The 18,271-nt window shown below is 39.2% G+C and overlaps 1 protein-coding gene across 9 annotated transcripts in view; it reads right to left on the bottom strand.

Moving 5' to 3' along the window:
- Positions 1 to 18,271, bottom strand: part of cobl (cordon-bleu WH2 repeat protein) — a 121,014-nt gene that overhangs the window by 40,420 nt on the left and 62,323 nt on the right. For all 9 annotated transcript variants that reach the window (XM_089117488.1, XM_089117487.1, XM_089117494.1 and 6 more), the window contains one exon: positions 6,548 to 7,058. In XM_089117488.1, the coding sequence (XP_088973614.1) occupies positions 6,548 to 7,058 (511 nt within the window). The remainder of the gene's footprint in view (positions 1 to 6,547; positions 7,059 to 18,271) is intronic.

Below are 18,271 nucleotides of genomic sequence, written 5' to 3'. Positions count from 1 at the left end.
GCTTCTTTTTAAAATGATATCAAATAAACATAACTGTATATAAAATTACATCTAAACGTATGTACGTTTCGTTTCAAAGACGGGAGGACAGTAAATATTGAAGACTCTGCCATAATCCCGTTTTCTCCGGTTTTCCTCCGCTTTAATCTAAACAACCGGAAATAGACGAGCATCCTTGCGTCAAATGCGGAACTTATGCGTGCATATAGCCCATAAGCTCCAACTCCAACATGATCCACTCTCTTTCAGTCGATATTGCTTGTAGTAACCTAGCCGTGAGGAATCTAAACACAGTGGAACATTAAAACCCTCCGCCGCCAACTAGCGTTTCGGAGCAGTACTGCAGAGCAACCAAGACCTGAACGCAGAAGTATAAATGCTCACAACGGCGTCGCCTACGTGCGTAGCCAACGCCGTGCACTACGGCGTACCCTCGACGCAGAAGTATAAATTGGCCTTAAGCTTTTCCCTCCAAAAATATAGCCTAAAACTTATCTAAGTTGTCACCCTTCCTCTCCAAATGCAAAACAGCAATAAAAAATGCAATAACAGCTTAAAAAGTACTTGGGTGTGTTTTATTATTTATATTTACCGTTTAATAATGCAATCACTGCTGTCTGTCCATAGAAGAACATGACAGCCCACATGTTTTGGAGCTATTTGGTTACATGAACCACGTGACAGCCGTCGCGGCGACATCAAAGCATGTCACAACTCTTTCTCTTTATGGCTCTGGGTTTTGCAATGCCCTGTATACATTATCAATGCTATAAACAAAGCACAACTCCTGAGGTAGTCAGCTTATGAGTCATTTGGATGTACCGGAATAAATCGAGGAGTAGAACAACATGAGTGGAGTTACATCAGTCGTGACGTGACATCTAAATGTTTACTCATTATCTTGTGGAGGTTATCTTGAAGCCAGCAGGAGTTTAAAGAGAAACAATTTTTGTGGGGTGTTTTGAGAAGCGATGGGACAGCATTCAGTAAGTAATATATCAGTCTCAGTAATGCCAGTTCAGCAACTAACAGAACAAAAGCTCCATTCAATTGCTATAGGATGTGTGTCCAGTCATGCTGTTGTTATATGTATTTATTACTCTTTATTACTGTGATGAATGGGCTCCGTAATAAAGCAGTGTAATAATGCTTGTACCAAGGCCATAGTGGGAAGTTTTTGATCTTTAGATTAGAATGGCATTTTCTTAGCAGTAAATTCATATTTGTAAACTGTATGCTGGTAAGATTTAAGATAAATTTTCTACTACCCTTATATGGCCCCACTTAGTGGTCTGGCTGTTATCTAAAGCAAACCTAATAAAGCTTTTTACCAATAAAGACCAAAAAAAAAAAAAAAAAAAAAACTCTGCTATGAGAGGCCAAAGTGTGATGGGTCTTCTATACTACTTTCCTAAGGCCGGTCAGTGGGTATGGTTAGGAGGCTCATCAAGGAAACGATGTCCACATGTTTTTCCCTCTATAAAAGCTTAGGCTACATTCACACTGTCAGTCAGACTGTGAATCGGATCTAATATTATCGATGTCTACACTGTGTATCGCAACTGTCCAGATCCGATTTGTGTGTCCATGCAGCTTTTTTCTCTTTTTGGAATATCTGCATTGGTTTCTATGGCAAAGATGTTGCGTTGGAAGGCATAAGCCAAAAACAACAACAACCGCAACATGGTGGGGTTTGCAATAGAGATATTAAGCCATTCGCTGGACTACGCGTCTTCCGAGGCAACGGCATATTGTCATTTTCTGCTCGTCCGGCACTTTGCTACAAACACAGCTTTGTTTCTGCAGTGACATTGACCATGTTTCCTATTACTATTCCTATTTGTAAAAAATTCATGTGATTTTCTTGCTTTTCACATTGGCTAATTCTGATCGGATTTCAATTGCATACGCATAGAAATTGAATTTGGAATGACAGTGTGAACGCAACCTTACCCTTTATTTACACTGTACGTATCTGTGGCACGTTACGGCTATGACGTGGCTACCGGAGCTGATCGCTTCCACTCTAGTCAATGCTTGTGTTTACACCAGCCGCAATGTGGCGCGTTTTAGATGCGGCTCTCTGCCCTGCTAAAGATAGGCGCCGAGTCTATTTTCGACGGACGCTGCGACCAAGCCACACCGAATGTAAAAAAAAAAGTAAAAAAAAAAAAAAACACTGTCAATTTCAAAATAAACACTAAGTGCAGACTCCATTGTATTGCATGCCAACATATTCTTGGTAGAAACCATAGACGTAGAAACCCAAAAATCAACGTCAGACGGGCAAATCAAAAGAAAAACAACGTCAGACGGGCAAATCACGTGGTGAAATGCTCCTGGTGTTGGCACCCTATGGTTGACACCACGTGGAGGACGGAACAAACCTTGTCGGAGCCGTAACGTGCCGAAGACGTGTGCAGTGTAAATAAGGGGTTAAGCTTTGCTAGTGTTGACAGAGCTTGCTTCTGGTTGATTTGTGTTTGATTTTGGCTTTGTTTGTTTGTAACTTGCTTTTGTTATTTGTTTTGGAATATTTAGTTTTCTATCTTTGATAGACTAACATCCATGCACCAGACAGACACTACAGATGACCATGTTTTTGTCACAGTGATGTTTGGGTTAGTTTTTTGGGGTTTTTTTTTTTTTTTCATTTTGACTTGTCGGCTTGAATTCATGTCACGTGTCAGTTCAGCTGTATCACCTGTGTTCCATTAATCAATGTCATCTGTGTTTGCATTTAAGTTCCGTATGGTCAGTCAGTCTTTGTCTGATCTCTGTTGTAAATAGTGTGTGTTGCTGCCTGTTCTGCTGTCCTATATTTTTAATCATCATTAAACCTTCGTGTTGAAAATATGCCTTCATCTTGTTCTGTCTTCCTGCAGCCACCCGTGATAGTTTTCTAGTTATTATATTTTTCTATACACTGTATGTTAATAAATGTCCATTTTTGCAAACCAACTCTTTATGTCCTCAATTCATTTGTCACAGATTTGAGCCGGACATGACAAACGTGAAAGGGAAGTGGACATAAATCACAAAATCTTTTATTTTTTTTATAAGTTTTATTTTTTATTTATTTTTATTTTTTTACTATTCTATATATATATGTTTATACTATATTTTTTACTATTCTTAATCCTGTTTAAAACAATGTTATTAAATTGAATTTTACTTAGATTTGTATCCATTCGTTATCTTTCTATCTACGGTTCCTCTGCTTGAATTAAAACGTTGAAATATCTACAGTATATGTATATATATTAAAAAAAAAAGTATATATTTCCTTGTTAAAAGAAGCTGGGAATGTGGCTCACTCTGTTTTGGTTTGATCCAGTGAGAGTGAAAATAAAAGACAAGGAAAGACAAAAAGGTCTTTAACCTTTATGCTGACCTCTGGGGTTTAACCCGTTAAGGCAACTGGGTTAAGCAGCATTTTACACCAACTATTTTAAAATGGCACTGCATTCAACCCTGAAGTCTGGTGCTACAGTAACCCTTAAATGTATAATGTGTGAAAAAATGTGGTGCTCGAACGTTAGGCCAACTTGTTTAGCAAACAAGGGGCTCTATCTTGCACCCGGCGCAAATGACTTTATACACAAACGCATGTCTCATTCCTATTTTGCACGCGCGCAAAGCGGGATTTTCCCCTCCACAGACGCACGTCGGTAAACTAGGGAATGAACTTGCGCTCCCTGGGCGGATCGGCGCAAAAAGGAGGTGTGTTTCGGCGCAAACATTCTGGTGCTATTTTACACTTCCAGAAAACAATTGCGCCACTGACCAGAAAAAACCTGGTCTAAAGTCAGTGGCGCGTTGCGCGTTTTTAAGGGCGCATGCTTGGCCATAATGTAGCGGGTGCACATCGCGACAGCGCGCATACACTCATCAACACAGATGCAGTAGTTTTTATTTTTGCAAATCATACATTATAACAAGGAAAACTATTAACACGTGAGGGAAATCATTGTGGTTTACATGAAGATGAAAAAACCTATAGGTTTTTATAACTATAGTTACCCATTTTTTAAGGCTAATTGTACTGAAGGATCATACCTGTTTGCCCAATAGTGGCAAGAAGAAACATACGTATATAATGTTTAACCGACGCTGATGTCATCCCCATACAACGTCACGTCTCTGTCTTTCACTGTCCTGAGGAGAGCGTCGGTCTCCTCGGCTGTGAACGCTCCTGGCGCGCGCCTGGTAAACCCGCCGTTATAATAACAATCCGTCATGCAACATGCGCACCTGTTCTTAAAGGGTATGTTAGATGGCGCTCTGATTGGTTTATTTCACGTTACGCCCAAACCACACCTATGAATATTAAAGCTACTTCAGACCAACCTCTTTTAGATTTGCGCCAGGCGCAAGAGGCATTTATCCCGCCAGGAAAATAGCAACAGCGCCGGGACATGCCCACAAAGTTACTTGCACCATGCGCTTTGACACTTGCGTTTCAGATCGTTAAAATAGGGCCCAAGCAATCATAAACCAATCAAAGCTCATTCCATTAAATATTCAATATTCCATCCAAAGACAGACAAGCTGTTAATAAACTAGGTTGTGTTTCATGCTGTTTTCCAAACAATGTTATTAACCTTAATGAATATGCAAATATATGATGTTATAAATGTCCTAAAATTCAAAACCTGAATACTAGGGATGCACCGGATACTGCACTCTGATACTACTAATTAAAATGCTCTGATACCAACAACCGATACCACGCAGCGTGTGTACAGTGTTTGTGTCCCGACAAAGAAACACCAACAACAGCATAACAGCAAAATATAAACCAGTATGCATGATATTTTTCTTTCCAGAAATCAAGACAAATAAATTGTTAACATAACACAAACGTCAATGCAGTCTATAGTTGTTGCGGTCTCTGGGTGCTTTTGTTGCTTTTCCATCTCTTACAGTACATTAATTTTACAACAGTCAAACAATGGCCAACTAGTGAAAGAACTAAGTAGCACAAAAAAACAAAAAAAATAAATCAATGCGCATGTGTGATCTGAGTGTTTGGAGTGTTTGGCAGAATTTTGTCACACACACTCTATGATTTACTGAATGTGACATTTACACACATTCATACTTTACTGAATGTGTAAAAAAAAAAAAAGTATACGTTGGCCTTTATTTGTACATTGGAAGCTGTTTAGTGTATATTACCAGGGACATCTTGGCTGGGGGCTGGTATGTTGTTCTCTCAGAAATCAGTGACGTTATAAAGTTGGTCTGGAGCTGAAACTCGATATACTGGTCTTGTTTACTTGTTGTTCCCCCTCTAAAACTCTAGATTCAATATTAAACAATTAAGTGTGAGAGAGTGAGCGAGTGAGTGAAGGAGGGGGTGAGTTGACGTGAAACTCAGCATGCGCTTTTAGACATGCAGCTTCTGGTGTCAATTTAACATTATCTTTACATTTATAGGTCCTGTGTTAAACAGGAACTTGTTGAAATGCAAGCATCTGCAATTTGCCAACTTAAAGGATTAGTTCACTTTTGAAAAAACTTTTGCTGATAATTTACTCACCCCCATGTCATCCAAGATGTCCATGTCTTTCTTTCCTCAGTCGAAAAGAAATTTAGGTTTTTGATGAAAACATTCCAGGATTTTTCTCCATATAATGGACTTCAATGGGAACCGGATGGTTCAGGTCCAAAAGATAGTGTTAATAACAGTTTCAGATGCAGCTTCAAATGTCTTTAAACGATATCAGACGATGAATAAGGGTCTTATCATGTGAAACGATCGGTTATTTCAAAACTTATTCCAAAAATGTAACTTTTCTAAGGACAAATGCTAGCCTTGCTATATTCTGTGAGGCGCGTTTGCAACGTCACATATTACGTAATTACGTTCAAAAGGTCACGGGCGACGTAGCCGAAAGTACAGAGTCAGTGTTTACAAGTTGAACGCATAGGTTGAACGTGAAAACTAGCTCAAACACCGTTTACAAAAAAAGGAATTAAAAGGAAAAACAACGATGTCGGACGATTTTGATTCTGTACTTCCGGCTACGTCGCCCGTGACCTTTTGAACGTAATTACGTATTACGTGACGTTACAAACGCGCCTCAGAGAATATAGCAAGGCTAGCATTTGTCCTTAGAAAAGTTACATTTTTGGAATAAGTTTTGAAATAACCGATCGTTTCGCATGATAAGACCCTTATTCATCGTCTGGTGTCGTTTAAAGACATTTGAAGCTGCATCTGAAACAGTTATTAATCGTCTTTTGATACTTGAACCATCCGGTTCCCATTGAAGTCCATTATATGGAGAAAAATCCTGGAATGTTTTCATCAAAAACCTAAATTTCTTTTCGACTGAGGAAAGAAAGACATGGACATCTTGGATGACATGGGGGTGAGTAAATTATCAGCAAAAGTTTTTTCAAAAGTGAACTAATCCTTTAAGGAGTAATAATAATGCTGGAAAAGTTAAAGCTAATTCTTTGGCTAGTTTCTGTTTACAGTACGGCATTTTACATTCTTTTTTTTATGGATATCTCCAGGAACAGATTGTTACATTACCTATTCCACTATTACGGTTATTTTCCATCTCTTCCATCTCTAGCACTGGGTCTTCGGGTGTTGGATCCTCTGAACTTGGACCTGGTTTTTGTTCTGGCATAGAGAGAGGAGCTGCTTCTTCCTTGTGCTCAGGCTCTGGTTCAGGTTCTAGTGAAGATGTGGTGTATGCAGCGATCACATGAGCCTGATGTGTGATAGGTTCTTCAGCAAGACTGCTGCTACTGGATCCTGCAGCTGCATCATCACCACTGGAGCTGCTGCAGATGGACCTGGTCGGCTCTGAATCCTCAATGCTATGGCTTAGATCAGAGTCATCAGCTGGAGTTGAGGGTCTGGGAGAAGGCAGCAGGGTCTTTGCAACTGGCACAGGGTTGCAGGAAGCCCGTACAGGTGCAGTAGGCACAGAGGTGGAAATAACTGGCTCGGGTGTACTGGGGGGCGGTGTGGGTGGAGGTGCTGGAGCCTTCCGCTTCTTTAGCTGGCTGTATGAGGACGGAGAGCTGAAGTTTATCTATGGGGGGAGAGAAGACAAGTGTAAACGTTTGAATGTATGGTACTTCAGGGTGGTTCAGGGTGTTGCTATGTGGTTGATAAGATATACTGAGTGTTTTTTCTTACTGATGTCATTACTAGAATGTTGCATGGGTGTTGCTTACTATCTACTCCTAACTCTCTCTGTTTACGCATGGGACAAACATGCGTTTGATGCAAGTGTATCAAACTTATCCACCATACAAGTCCAGTGAAAATGCACCAAGGCACATTTTTGGTTGTCTAATTTGGAACACTACTAATTAAAATATATATCAGCAAGGATTATGGATTACCGATACCATTAAAATTTTTCGGTTCTCGGTACCAATTTCAGTACCATACAGGGCTCGAGACTAACGGCATCCTAACTAACGGAAAATGTGTTTAGGACGAACAGAAATATTCTCCAGGATCCCAACAGGATGAAAGACATTTTGTATGTGTGTTCACAGGGCTCGAATTTCGGCACGGGATTGCGGGTATTGCGCATAATTCTAATCATTCGCAGGTCTCCTATTTATAATGCGGGATATTCCCACAATTATAATCCAACAGATTATAAATCATTCTTTAAATAACTATCTGCCAGACACAATTTCACAAACAGCGTGAGTGTTCAGCTGTGCCGCCTCTTCTCTTCTCTCAAAATGTATTGTGTACGGCAAGCATCAAGCGCTGCCGCGATAATAATACACGCTCGCGTTCAGGACTCGGGACATGATGGAATATTCACTTGCACAATCGGGCCAGCAGTGCATAGTGAATAAAGTTTACCATTTGAACGTACGTCTTTTTAGTCTTACCAGTTTAAACATTCAAGCGATTTTAAACTATTCAGTACTCGTGCGCTCTCTGGGATGACTTTCTATATACGCACATTCATAGAAAATCCGCCTCAAGAACAGCTGGCCAGTAACAAAAGTTATTTTTCACGGATTATATTGCTTTAACACGCAAAAATTTGTCAATTTCGGTCTTCGTGAGTATAATAGTCTAAACATAGTCGGTTTTGTCTTTAATAAGGATAAAACACATGCCAGTATAATTAAAACAGAATCTGTGCACTCAGAGTCGGCGCTAGAGCAGATCTACTGGAGGGGCATTGGGTCATCAGCGGGGGGGCACTGCCGTTTAAGAAATATTTTGATTCAAAAAAAAAAACCCCAAACACTTTTTATTATTATAATTATTATTTGCGAATTTCCCCACCACTTTTTGCCAGGGTCGATGTTGTCTCAGCACTTTTATACATCTCGCGGCATGGATGTACCAATACAAATAAATAAAACATATCCAGTTACCTAGGCTAGCAGAGCATTCATTTGTTAAATAAGAGGCGATATAGCACGCTGAAATGTGTTGTTTTTTAAATCAAGTGATCAAAGAGCTCGTTGACTCGATCTGTGGTGCTGATAAAGTGTTCTCTTGTGTCTCGCTTTGCCACAAGAAACATCTTCACACAGATGCGCGCTTGATCTGTTGCGGAGAAATCTCTATTCGTACCGGTGAAATCACAAATTAAAATGCACTCAAACATGTCCCTGCTTGACAACCACTGATAAACATAATCGTTTCCCGTTTTAATGACGGGAAAAATAACTACACGAGGGCGGGATTAGAACCCATAAACTCTTCCACGCCAGTCTAAAGTTCTGCCACTGGACCATTACAGCGCTTATGATAAAAAGTCATTGGATAATCTATTTCTTCACGTGAAAATTCTTGGCACCAACACATATTATATCCAATTAGACAACACAATGTACTATTTAAATAGATTGCTGGAAATTTGGTATTGTATAGCCTACATCTGATTTAAGATTTAGCATTGTATTAGAAACTGTGGTAGGAGGGGCATCAATGAGCGCTAGGGGGGGCACGGCCCTCGAATGCCCCACCATAGCGCCGACCCTGTGTGCACTAGCTCATGTGTCGGTCATTAATTTTGGCGTCAAAACAACAAAAGAGAGCTTTAAGTTAAGGTAATCAGGATTAATAGCATATGTATTTAATTTTTTCAGGACTAAAATACTATCCAGTGTTATTTTCCATTTGATTACTTTATTCAGTTTCTGTCTATGAATACTAGTGTTAGACCTATTCAAAAACTTTTCTCTTTATTTGTATCTTTATTCTATTGTATGTATTTGTGCAACTTTTTTCAATTTAATTGAACAATTTAAATCAAGCTTTGTGTTGTGTAAATTCTTAACAACATTACCCCATTGTAAAAATGTAATGAGCGCAAACATTTAGGCAAGATAAATAATAATTTTGTTGGCAAAAATTAAGGTATTTTTTAAGTCACAGTAGTTAAATCTGTCTCTGTATTGCATGTTCAAACTTTAAAATAATTCATATTAACTGGTTAATACATTTTTTCTCTGGAAGTATGTAGGTTTGAAAATTTTAGAAAACTAGAGAACTTTAGTTGAACTAAACACATTATATTTTAGTCATCTGAATTGTTTTAGTTAACTAACAGCTATGGATGACAATAACAAAGTACAGAAACAAGATTTTTATTTTGGGACGGTTGACATTCACTTTAGGACGGTTCCAATTGTTTTTCAGGATGGTTCCAGGACGGAGGTGAAAAAAGTTAGTCTGGAGTCCTGGTACCACAGCAAAACCAGAACTATTTTTCCAATTTATTTAACTATTTGAAGAAAATATTAAATTCAATTCAATGAGTTTATTTATGACGGTAAATTTATGAAAGCATTGAAGGCTACATACTGTTTAAACGAAAATATTGATGATATTGAGAAATAATGCTCATAAAAAATCAAGTGAAAAATAAACACACTTTTATTCACACATTATTATCATTATTAGTAGTAGTATTTTTTAATTAATGGAGACTTAGTTAAATCTATTGTACAGTAGCCTAATATAATTATTTCTGTCAATTTCTTCAAGTTAAACCAAACTTTTATTTTGACAGGTTGAAGACCTTTTAGTTTCTGTGCGTGTATGATATGACGATTGTTTTTCTTAAATGAAACGGTAAAATGCTTATAAAGTGACTCTCGGAGATGGATGGAATCATGAAATGTCATCATATCTTGAGGCAGCAGAGACTGAAAACAGAGCGAGTGTCACTCATGCTTCAGTGTGTGTGTGTGTGTGTGTGGTAACATTAAATGAAACCGCGTGTCTGCACCGTTCATTCACACAGAGACAAGCATAACATGCAGGGTTCATATTTAAATATCTTGTTGATATGATGATAAATGTCTTTTTGCAATTTAATTGTCACCATGTCTCAGCGTTTTTTTTATGAAGAGAACGCAATTTCAAGCCCTTCGTGCATGCATGCACATCCAGAACCGGGTTTGACCGGGTACTCGGTACTACCGGTACTTGGTACCGGGACGTTTACATTTTTTTTAGTACCGACTTGGTACCGGAGTACCAAATATTTTGAAAACACTAGCAAGGATGGATCAAAATTTTAATTATTTTTCAAATAAATGTTGCTCTCTCTATTGATAAAATTAAAAGGAGAAACACAACAATGAACTTGACACATGGCAGTTGGCAGCCTATGATGTCACCACTAGTGAGTCTGACGCCCGTTTCACACATACTCCGTTTGCAGTGCGTATGCGGTCCGTATTTTTTTCCGTACCCATGTTAACAGGTTAGAGCTTTCACACTGCACGCGGATGCAGTCCGTCGATCCGTTCCAGTTGCGGTGCGTATACAGCAGTGCAGAGATCGTTTCCGTACCGAGTCTATTTCTGCTGTGCTGCAAACGCAGAAATAAAGTGACAGCGCACGGTTCGTGGTCAAAATGAACTCAGATTGACCTCGAAATGTAGTAGTTTCACCATAAATGCATTTAATTCAATAAAATGTATTAATCTCTCCATAAAGGTATTTAATTGTTTCATATTTTTACTTTAAGACATCTTAATATACAAGTAATGCATGGAATTGTATGCATTCGTTGTTTAAATCGTGTTTCATTCAAGTTTGTAAAAGAGAATCGCAAATCCATGGCAAAACTTTTATTTTTAGAAAAGTTACTGCATATGGTGAACATATTTTTAATATCAAAAACCAGGACACATGGCCCAGAAAACAAATGATACTCGAAGTTTACTCAAAGATGCCTTGTTAATTTCAATACAATTAAAATAGGCTATGCCCCCTCTGTGGATAGAAAATTGTTCTATTAAGACACAAAATCAGATAGGCTTCTCAGAGGATACTCAACATGTTTTATTATGACAGGTTTCTTTAAAAAATAATGAATGAAATAATGATTAAAAAATAATGTCTCTTCTGTATTAGAAAAAATAAATATATCAATATTAATTAACTAAAAGAAATACCTTCAAATTGAACAAAAATACCTCTCACAAACGTACAAAAACGAACTAGTTTCCTTCCTCTTTATCCTGTTTTTCCTCCTCATCCTCCTTGTCTGCTCATCTCCTATATTTTGCTATAAAGCCGATCTTCTCCAGCGTTTTTTTTTTTTTTTTTTTTTGAAAACCAGGACATCAGTTTATAAAAAAACGGCCAGGAAGGACGTGAAAACAGGACTGGGATAACAGGACTGTTGGTCACTGGTCACGCTATTGCTGCATAACTTCTGATTTTGATATAAAAATAGCAAGTGTTTGTGGTACAGCTCACGCAATGCAAACGCAGCATATGTGAAAGCACTTTAGCGCGTGCGGCTCCTGTACCGGATACGCAACGCAACACTCACCGCATACGCACTGCAAACGGAGTATGTGTGAAACTGGCGTGAGTATAAAGGGCACCTGTAAAATACAACATCCTCTTTTTTGACCTCTGGAGACTTTTGTTTTGTACATGTGTGAGGAGCATGCGTGTTTGTTTGTGCTAGGATTTCTCAATGAAAAGCTCTTTTCGTGCCGTCCCTATTCTTGAGGAATGTGGGACCCGCATTAGAGTGGAATTCTGTCGACTCTCCCAAGAAGCGGGATGCGTTAGCTATGATGTGTACACAAGACTGACTACTGTAGACAGGCAAGCTTTTTCTTTTCAGGACATAGTGTATTCGTCCTATGAGCTCAGCCATAGGCTAAGTGATTAGGCTCTTTGTGAGGCTCCTTGGCTGCTGTGAACATTGAGGCCTCCGCTCCCCCAGAGCTCCGCTAGGGAAGCAATTGTTAGTTTTAGGCTCTCTGTGAGCCTCCAAGATAGCCTGAGTTCGGGGTGTTGTTAAGTCTACTCTCCTTTTGGAGCGTTGACATGCTGAGGCTCGTAGAGCTCGGCTCGACATTAAAGTATTATGCTAGGTTGTTAGGCTCTCTGGGAACCTTTTTGGCTACTGACCTCAGTGTGGAGTGTTGCTAGGTCCCCTTTCATTATGAGTGTCTTTGTAATGAGACCTCCACTCTGCGGAGCTTCGCAGGCCAGTTAGACTGAATTTTTAGCTCTTTCTGAGCTTTCTTGATACTGCCATTGGGTTAGAGTGTTGCTAGACCTCTTGTTTGAGGCCTCCACCCTTGAGGGCCATGCTTTTGGTATTCCTGCACACATCTCCTTGAGACAAGAAGTGGATGACGTATTTCACAGGTTCCCTTTTATACTTATGGTCGCACGAGTGGTGACGTCATAGGATGCCGCCTGCCAATGTCAAATTCAACTTGGAAGTTGTTGTTTTTTCCCCCAAAGAGAGCACTTTAAAAAGTGTCTCCCCTTTTCCTCAGATCTAGTGTGAAGATCCAATGTAAATTCCGGGTGTAAAAATGGCCTACAATATTTTGGTCTCTGTATATGACTTGAGTCCCTCCCAGTCTAATCAAAAACAAGTCAAAAACAAGCCACAGTATGTTGGAAATGAACAAGACTAGGAGGAATGTTCCTAGGTACATGCATGCACAAATGTGGGTCAGCAGGGGTGAGAAAAACATCGAACTACATGACATTCACATTTCATGACAAAAGAAATGGGTCAACATTGACTGTTATAGCATTTGTTTAACAGGTGCCTCCCTTTTGTAACTATTCATGTTCCGCTACTTCAAATCAATTGCAGCAGTTTAATTGATGCTTGTTCTGTGAACCCAACAATGTTTTGGTGAACCTCAGTAGCATATGTGACTGAACACAGTACTAAATAATATACATGAACAAAGATTAATAAATGCTTTAGAACGTGTGACCTCTTGTGAACACACATTGTTTCTGGACAGAACACACATTGTTTCCAGTTGTTTCCAGATGGCCCGTTTTCACTGTTGCAGAGCGGTTTCCTGATAGATTTGTAAATCCCTATGTTCTATCTTGCCTGACATGTATATTGCTTAATATAATTTAATCATTATAATATACCTGATATTATCTAATATTGTCTGTCACATATATCAGATATCGTTAGTTTTAATCTAAATCGCTAGCACAACACGCTAGCATTTCACTATAGCCTATTAACCTGCCACCCGTGCTTTCAATTTTTTCTCTCACTCATAGTACGAGTCCATCAAACAACTGTGGTGAGTTGGATCAGTAAACAAACACAGTGAATTATGTCATCTCCTCTTATCACTTGCACTGCCTGCCAAAATATATAGTATAGCCTTCTCTGTCAGCGGTGAGGGTTACACATGAGATGCAGGTCGAAAGTCAGGCTGATGGAGAGGATTTCAGAATTAGAGACGCATCCAAACTTTAATCAAGGATAATAAGAATGCAAGGGCTTTAGATGCAACTAGCCAAACGAACCCCGAACATTGTTCGGATCGGGCTGCATATCCCATGCAGCAGGGCAACTGGGTGACTGTGAGACGGCATAGTCGTAGGACAAAGCACAACTGTTCTGTTTCAATTAGAACTTCAAACAGGTTCTCACCACTCAGTCATACACCCACTGAGGGGATGGGGGATGGGGAGTACTCTGGGTTCGGACTATGTTCGGGCTAATTCCGAGCTCTGAGCGCTCCCCCTGGACAGCACGCCACATACGCATTAAACCTTACTCCCTTAATTGTATGTAAGTGTGCACTCGTGAATTCTCGAAGTTGCACTCGAAGTTCAACAAATAAAAAACAGATATAATATAGATGAACAAATGATAAAGCTCAGTTTGCTGAATATTCAATTCCTTTCTTCAAAAGCACTTATTCTTAATGATATGATAACAGACCATAACCTTTGACAGAAACCTGGTTAAAACCAGACGATTACATTACCTTATTGAATGAGTACAATTATTGTTATAAACATGAGCCTCGTATGAAAGGTAAAGGGGGAGGTGTCGCTGTAATTTATAGTAATATCTACAGCATTCCTGAAAAGTCTAGATTCAAATCAGTCATGGTCAAAATTGATGGCACCCCTGGTAAATATGATCAAAACTGGCTTAATTACAGGGTATGAAGGCCAGGGTCTAACTGCACTCACACAGAGCTGTTGGATTAGATTTCACAGCAGGCTGGCTGGTCATTCATCTTCCTACTCCCTCCATAACACTGGGTACTGCTTCACCTTTCCCCTACATTGTGCTCAGAATGGAAAACACACAGCAACACAGCATGCTCTAGGTTGTTCTAACTTATACATGCACATGCATGTATGCAATCACATTCAGGGTTTTTCAGAAAAAGCCCTTAGAATTTGACAGGTGTCACAGAATTGTCGGTAAAGGATGGCAGAATTTTTTTTTATTATTAATATTATTATTATTTTTGAGAAATGTATGCCTTTACTCAGCTTAGCCAATAAGATTTCCCTGCTTAACTAACTGCACCAGACTATGCTGGTTGATCAGCTTCACTATCTTCGACAGTTTAGATAAAGAGCATTATGAGCATACTAGAACAACACTAGTCGGCATGGAACTTCATTCTACTTCTATTCCCAATCCTTGATGTCTGATTAAAAACATAAGTGCTATAGAAGATTGAACATAGCAGTCTTCATTTACTCTGGTTGTTACTCGAGGATGGATCTGTACAAACATTTTGTGATCACTATAATTAAGAAACCAGGTTAGGCTATGTAAGGCTACATAAAGAAAATCAATTGTTAAACTGGACAATTTTAGCTTGCAAAAAACAGTAATATTAAGAAATATTACTATGATAATTAACATGTATTCCTGTGATGGCAAAGCTGAATTTTCAGTTGCAATTACTCCAGTCTTTAGTAAGGTTGGGTTTTGAGAACCGAGAAAATTTCGAAGAACCGTGGATTTGATAAGATACGCACATTAATCGCGCATCTAAATAATACGTGCATCTAATTAATTCCTGTGTGCATTTTAATAATTTTACATTATATATATATATATATACTGTATATATATATATATATATATATATATATACATATACATATATATTAGGGCTGTCAGTTAAACGCGCTATTAACAGCGTTAACGCAAACTCATTTTAACGGCGTCAATTTTTTTATCACGCGATTAACGCGCGACTGAACAAGGGGAACTAAATACAGAAGCAAATGAACACTAACAAGGTGACGACAGGTGACTCAGATGATCAGGATGATGAACAGGTGGATGATTGTGGGAGTTCAGGTGTGGAGACAAGAGGATGATGGGAAGTGTATAGTGAAGATGACGAAGACAGAATGGATGGAGACGAGGACTGTGACAATATGCCAATGTTGTTTTTGTTTTCAATAAAAAAACATTTGCACAAAGCAAGCCGATCCACTTTTCCATGTTGATAAGAGCATTAAAATGGAAAAAAATAATGTCAGAAAAAGAAATCAAGAGACATTTAGAGTAGATAAAAATGTGCAATTAATCGCAAGTTAACTATGACATTAATGCGATTTGACAGCACTAATATATATATATATATATATATATATATATATGCACTCACCTAAAGGATTATTAGGAACCACTATACTAATACTGTGTTTGACCCCCTTTCGCCTTCAGAACTGCTTCAGAACAGAATTGATTCAACAAGGTGCTGAAAGCATTCTTTAGAAATGTTGGCCCATATTGATATGAGAGCATCTTGCAGTTGATGGAGATTTGTGGGATGTACATGCAGAGCATGAAACTCTTGTTCCACCACATCCCAAAGATGCTCTATTGGGTTCAGCTGGTGACTGTGGGGGCCATTTTAGTATAGTGAACTCATTGTCATGTTCAAGAAACCAATTTGAAATGATTCGAGCTTTGTGACATGGTGCATTATCCTGCTGGAAGTAGCCATCAGAGGATGGGTACAATGTGGCCATAAAGGGATGGACATGGTCAGAAACAATGCGCAGGTAAGCCGTGGCATTTAAACAATGCCCAATTGTCACTAAGGGGCGTAAAGTGTGCCAAAAAAAAACATCCCCCACACCATTACACCACCACCAGCAGCAGCCTGCACAGTGGTAACAAGGCATGATGGATCCATGATGGATGTGGATCCTTATCCAGAGATATTTGGAGGAAACGCATACAGATGCAAAAAGGTATGAGCCTATGTCAATTCCATAAGACATCTCGCCTATCAATCCATCAGAATACCAAATGGAGGTCTATGCACCTAAGTGGAAAGAGGTAGAGCAGGCTGTGAGAAAGGCAAGGGAGTTCCTTACAGAGTGTACAAGAGTGCTTCAGGAGTTCTACGAATTCTGTGGAAATTGATAAAAGTGGCTTGGGAAAAACAGGTTGTACCTAGAGCATGGCGCAGAGCAGGTGGAGTCTTTATACCCAAAGAAAAAGATGCTACAAGCATCAGTCAGTTTCATCCTATTTCACTATTAAACGTTGAAGGTAAGATTTTCTTCAGCATTACTGCCCAGAGATTGTCCACCTACATATTAAAGAATTAATTATTTAATAGGCAGGTGGAAGAATTATCAGAGCATACATGGATGACATAACAACTAGGGATGCACCGATACCACTTTTTTGGAAAACGAGTACGAGTACGAGTACTTGCATTTCAGTACTCGCCGATACCGATACCGAGTACTTAATAAAAAAACAAAAAAAAAACATGATTTAAATATTTTTATATACGGGTTTTTAGGTCCTTGATTAAATTACTTGGGTAACACTTTATTTCGATAGTCCACTTTACTAACTATAAGTAACTTTTTAATTACATGTCAACTAACTGTCATTAGAGTATTAGTAGACTAGAGTATTAGTACGATCAGCTTAATATCTGATAACACTTTATTTATTTGGTCCCCCAACAGACATTCAACTGACTATAAGTAACTTGGCGACTACAAGTAAACTTATTCTCCTAATCCAAAGCCATTCACTTTGAAATTGTTCCACACCAGTGATGCACAGGTTGACCCAAAATGAGCGCGTGCCTGCGCCGCGGTCACCCGCGGTTACCCGCAGTTACGGGTCATCCAAAAATATTTTTAATGATATTCGGGTCGCGGTCGGTCAGGTCGTTTGGAAAAAAATGCCAATTAAACCTTTGTATTTATATAGTACTAGATACAATTTTCTATGAAATATATAGGCCGAATTTATTTATTGGCTGAATAACTGGCACGAAGATGACACACAAGCTCAGTCTAAACAGTTCTCAGTTCTGTACTGGTGTGATCCGAGAACCGCTGTACCTCTGCGTTCGTTACTATACGCGGATGCACAGTATCAGCAGTATCAACAACATGTCTCAGTTCAGTGAACTGTTAGAGTTACTGGAGTAAAATATAATTCGGGATATTGGTTTATTTCAACTCGGAGGGACTGTCAGGCATGTCTGAAAGTGAGTAACTGTAGTAACTTGTGGATCAGCACTGACGCAAGACGTGAACTCAACTGATGCGAATGATTCAGTTCGATTTAGCGTACTGGTTCGACCGGTTCATTAAAAAGAACCGATTCGTTCACGAACCGGCCATGTCTATGATCACTAGTCTGCAGAGAGATGGAGGCGGCAAGAGAAAAGGTGAAGACTGGGGAGTGGAAGCTCCGCAAATACACAAATAGAAAGAGTAAGTGTGGGAGACATTTACCGAAATAATGAAAGATGATGACCAAAGTGCTGCCTTTGTTATATGTAGGCTACGTCTTCTTGCGATGCTGTGTTGTTACACGTTTATGGCCCAATGACGCTACGATGAGCATGTACTACTTTTAAAAAATACGGTCAGGAAGAGGGTCGGGTACAATATTTTCTTACTTTTTTTGCGGTCCGAGTAGCGGGCGGGTAGTTGAAAACGTTGGTAGTGTGCGGGTTGTTTATACATTGACCCGCG

The sequence above is a fragment of the Pimephales promelas genome, chromosome 12 (assembly GCF_988280905.1).
Source record: "Pimephales promelas chromosome 12, fPimPro1.hap1.1, whole genome shotgun sequence".
Lineage (NCBI taxonomy): Eukaryota > Metazoa > Chordata > Actinopteri > Cypriniformes > Leuciscidae > Pimephales > Pimephales promelas.
This window is presented reverse-complemented; position numbering and strand designations above follow the sequence as displayed.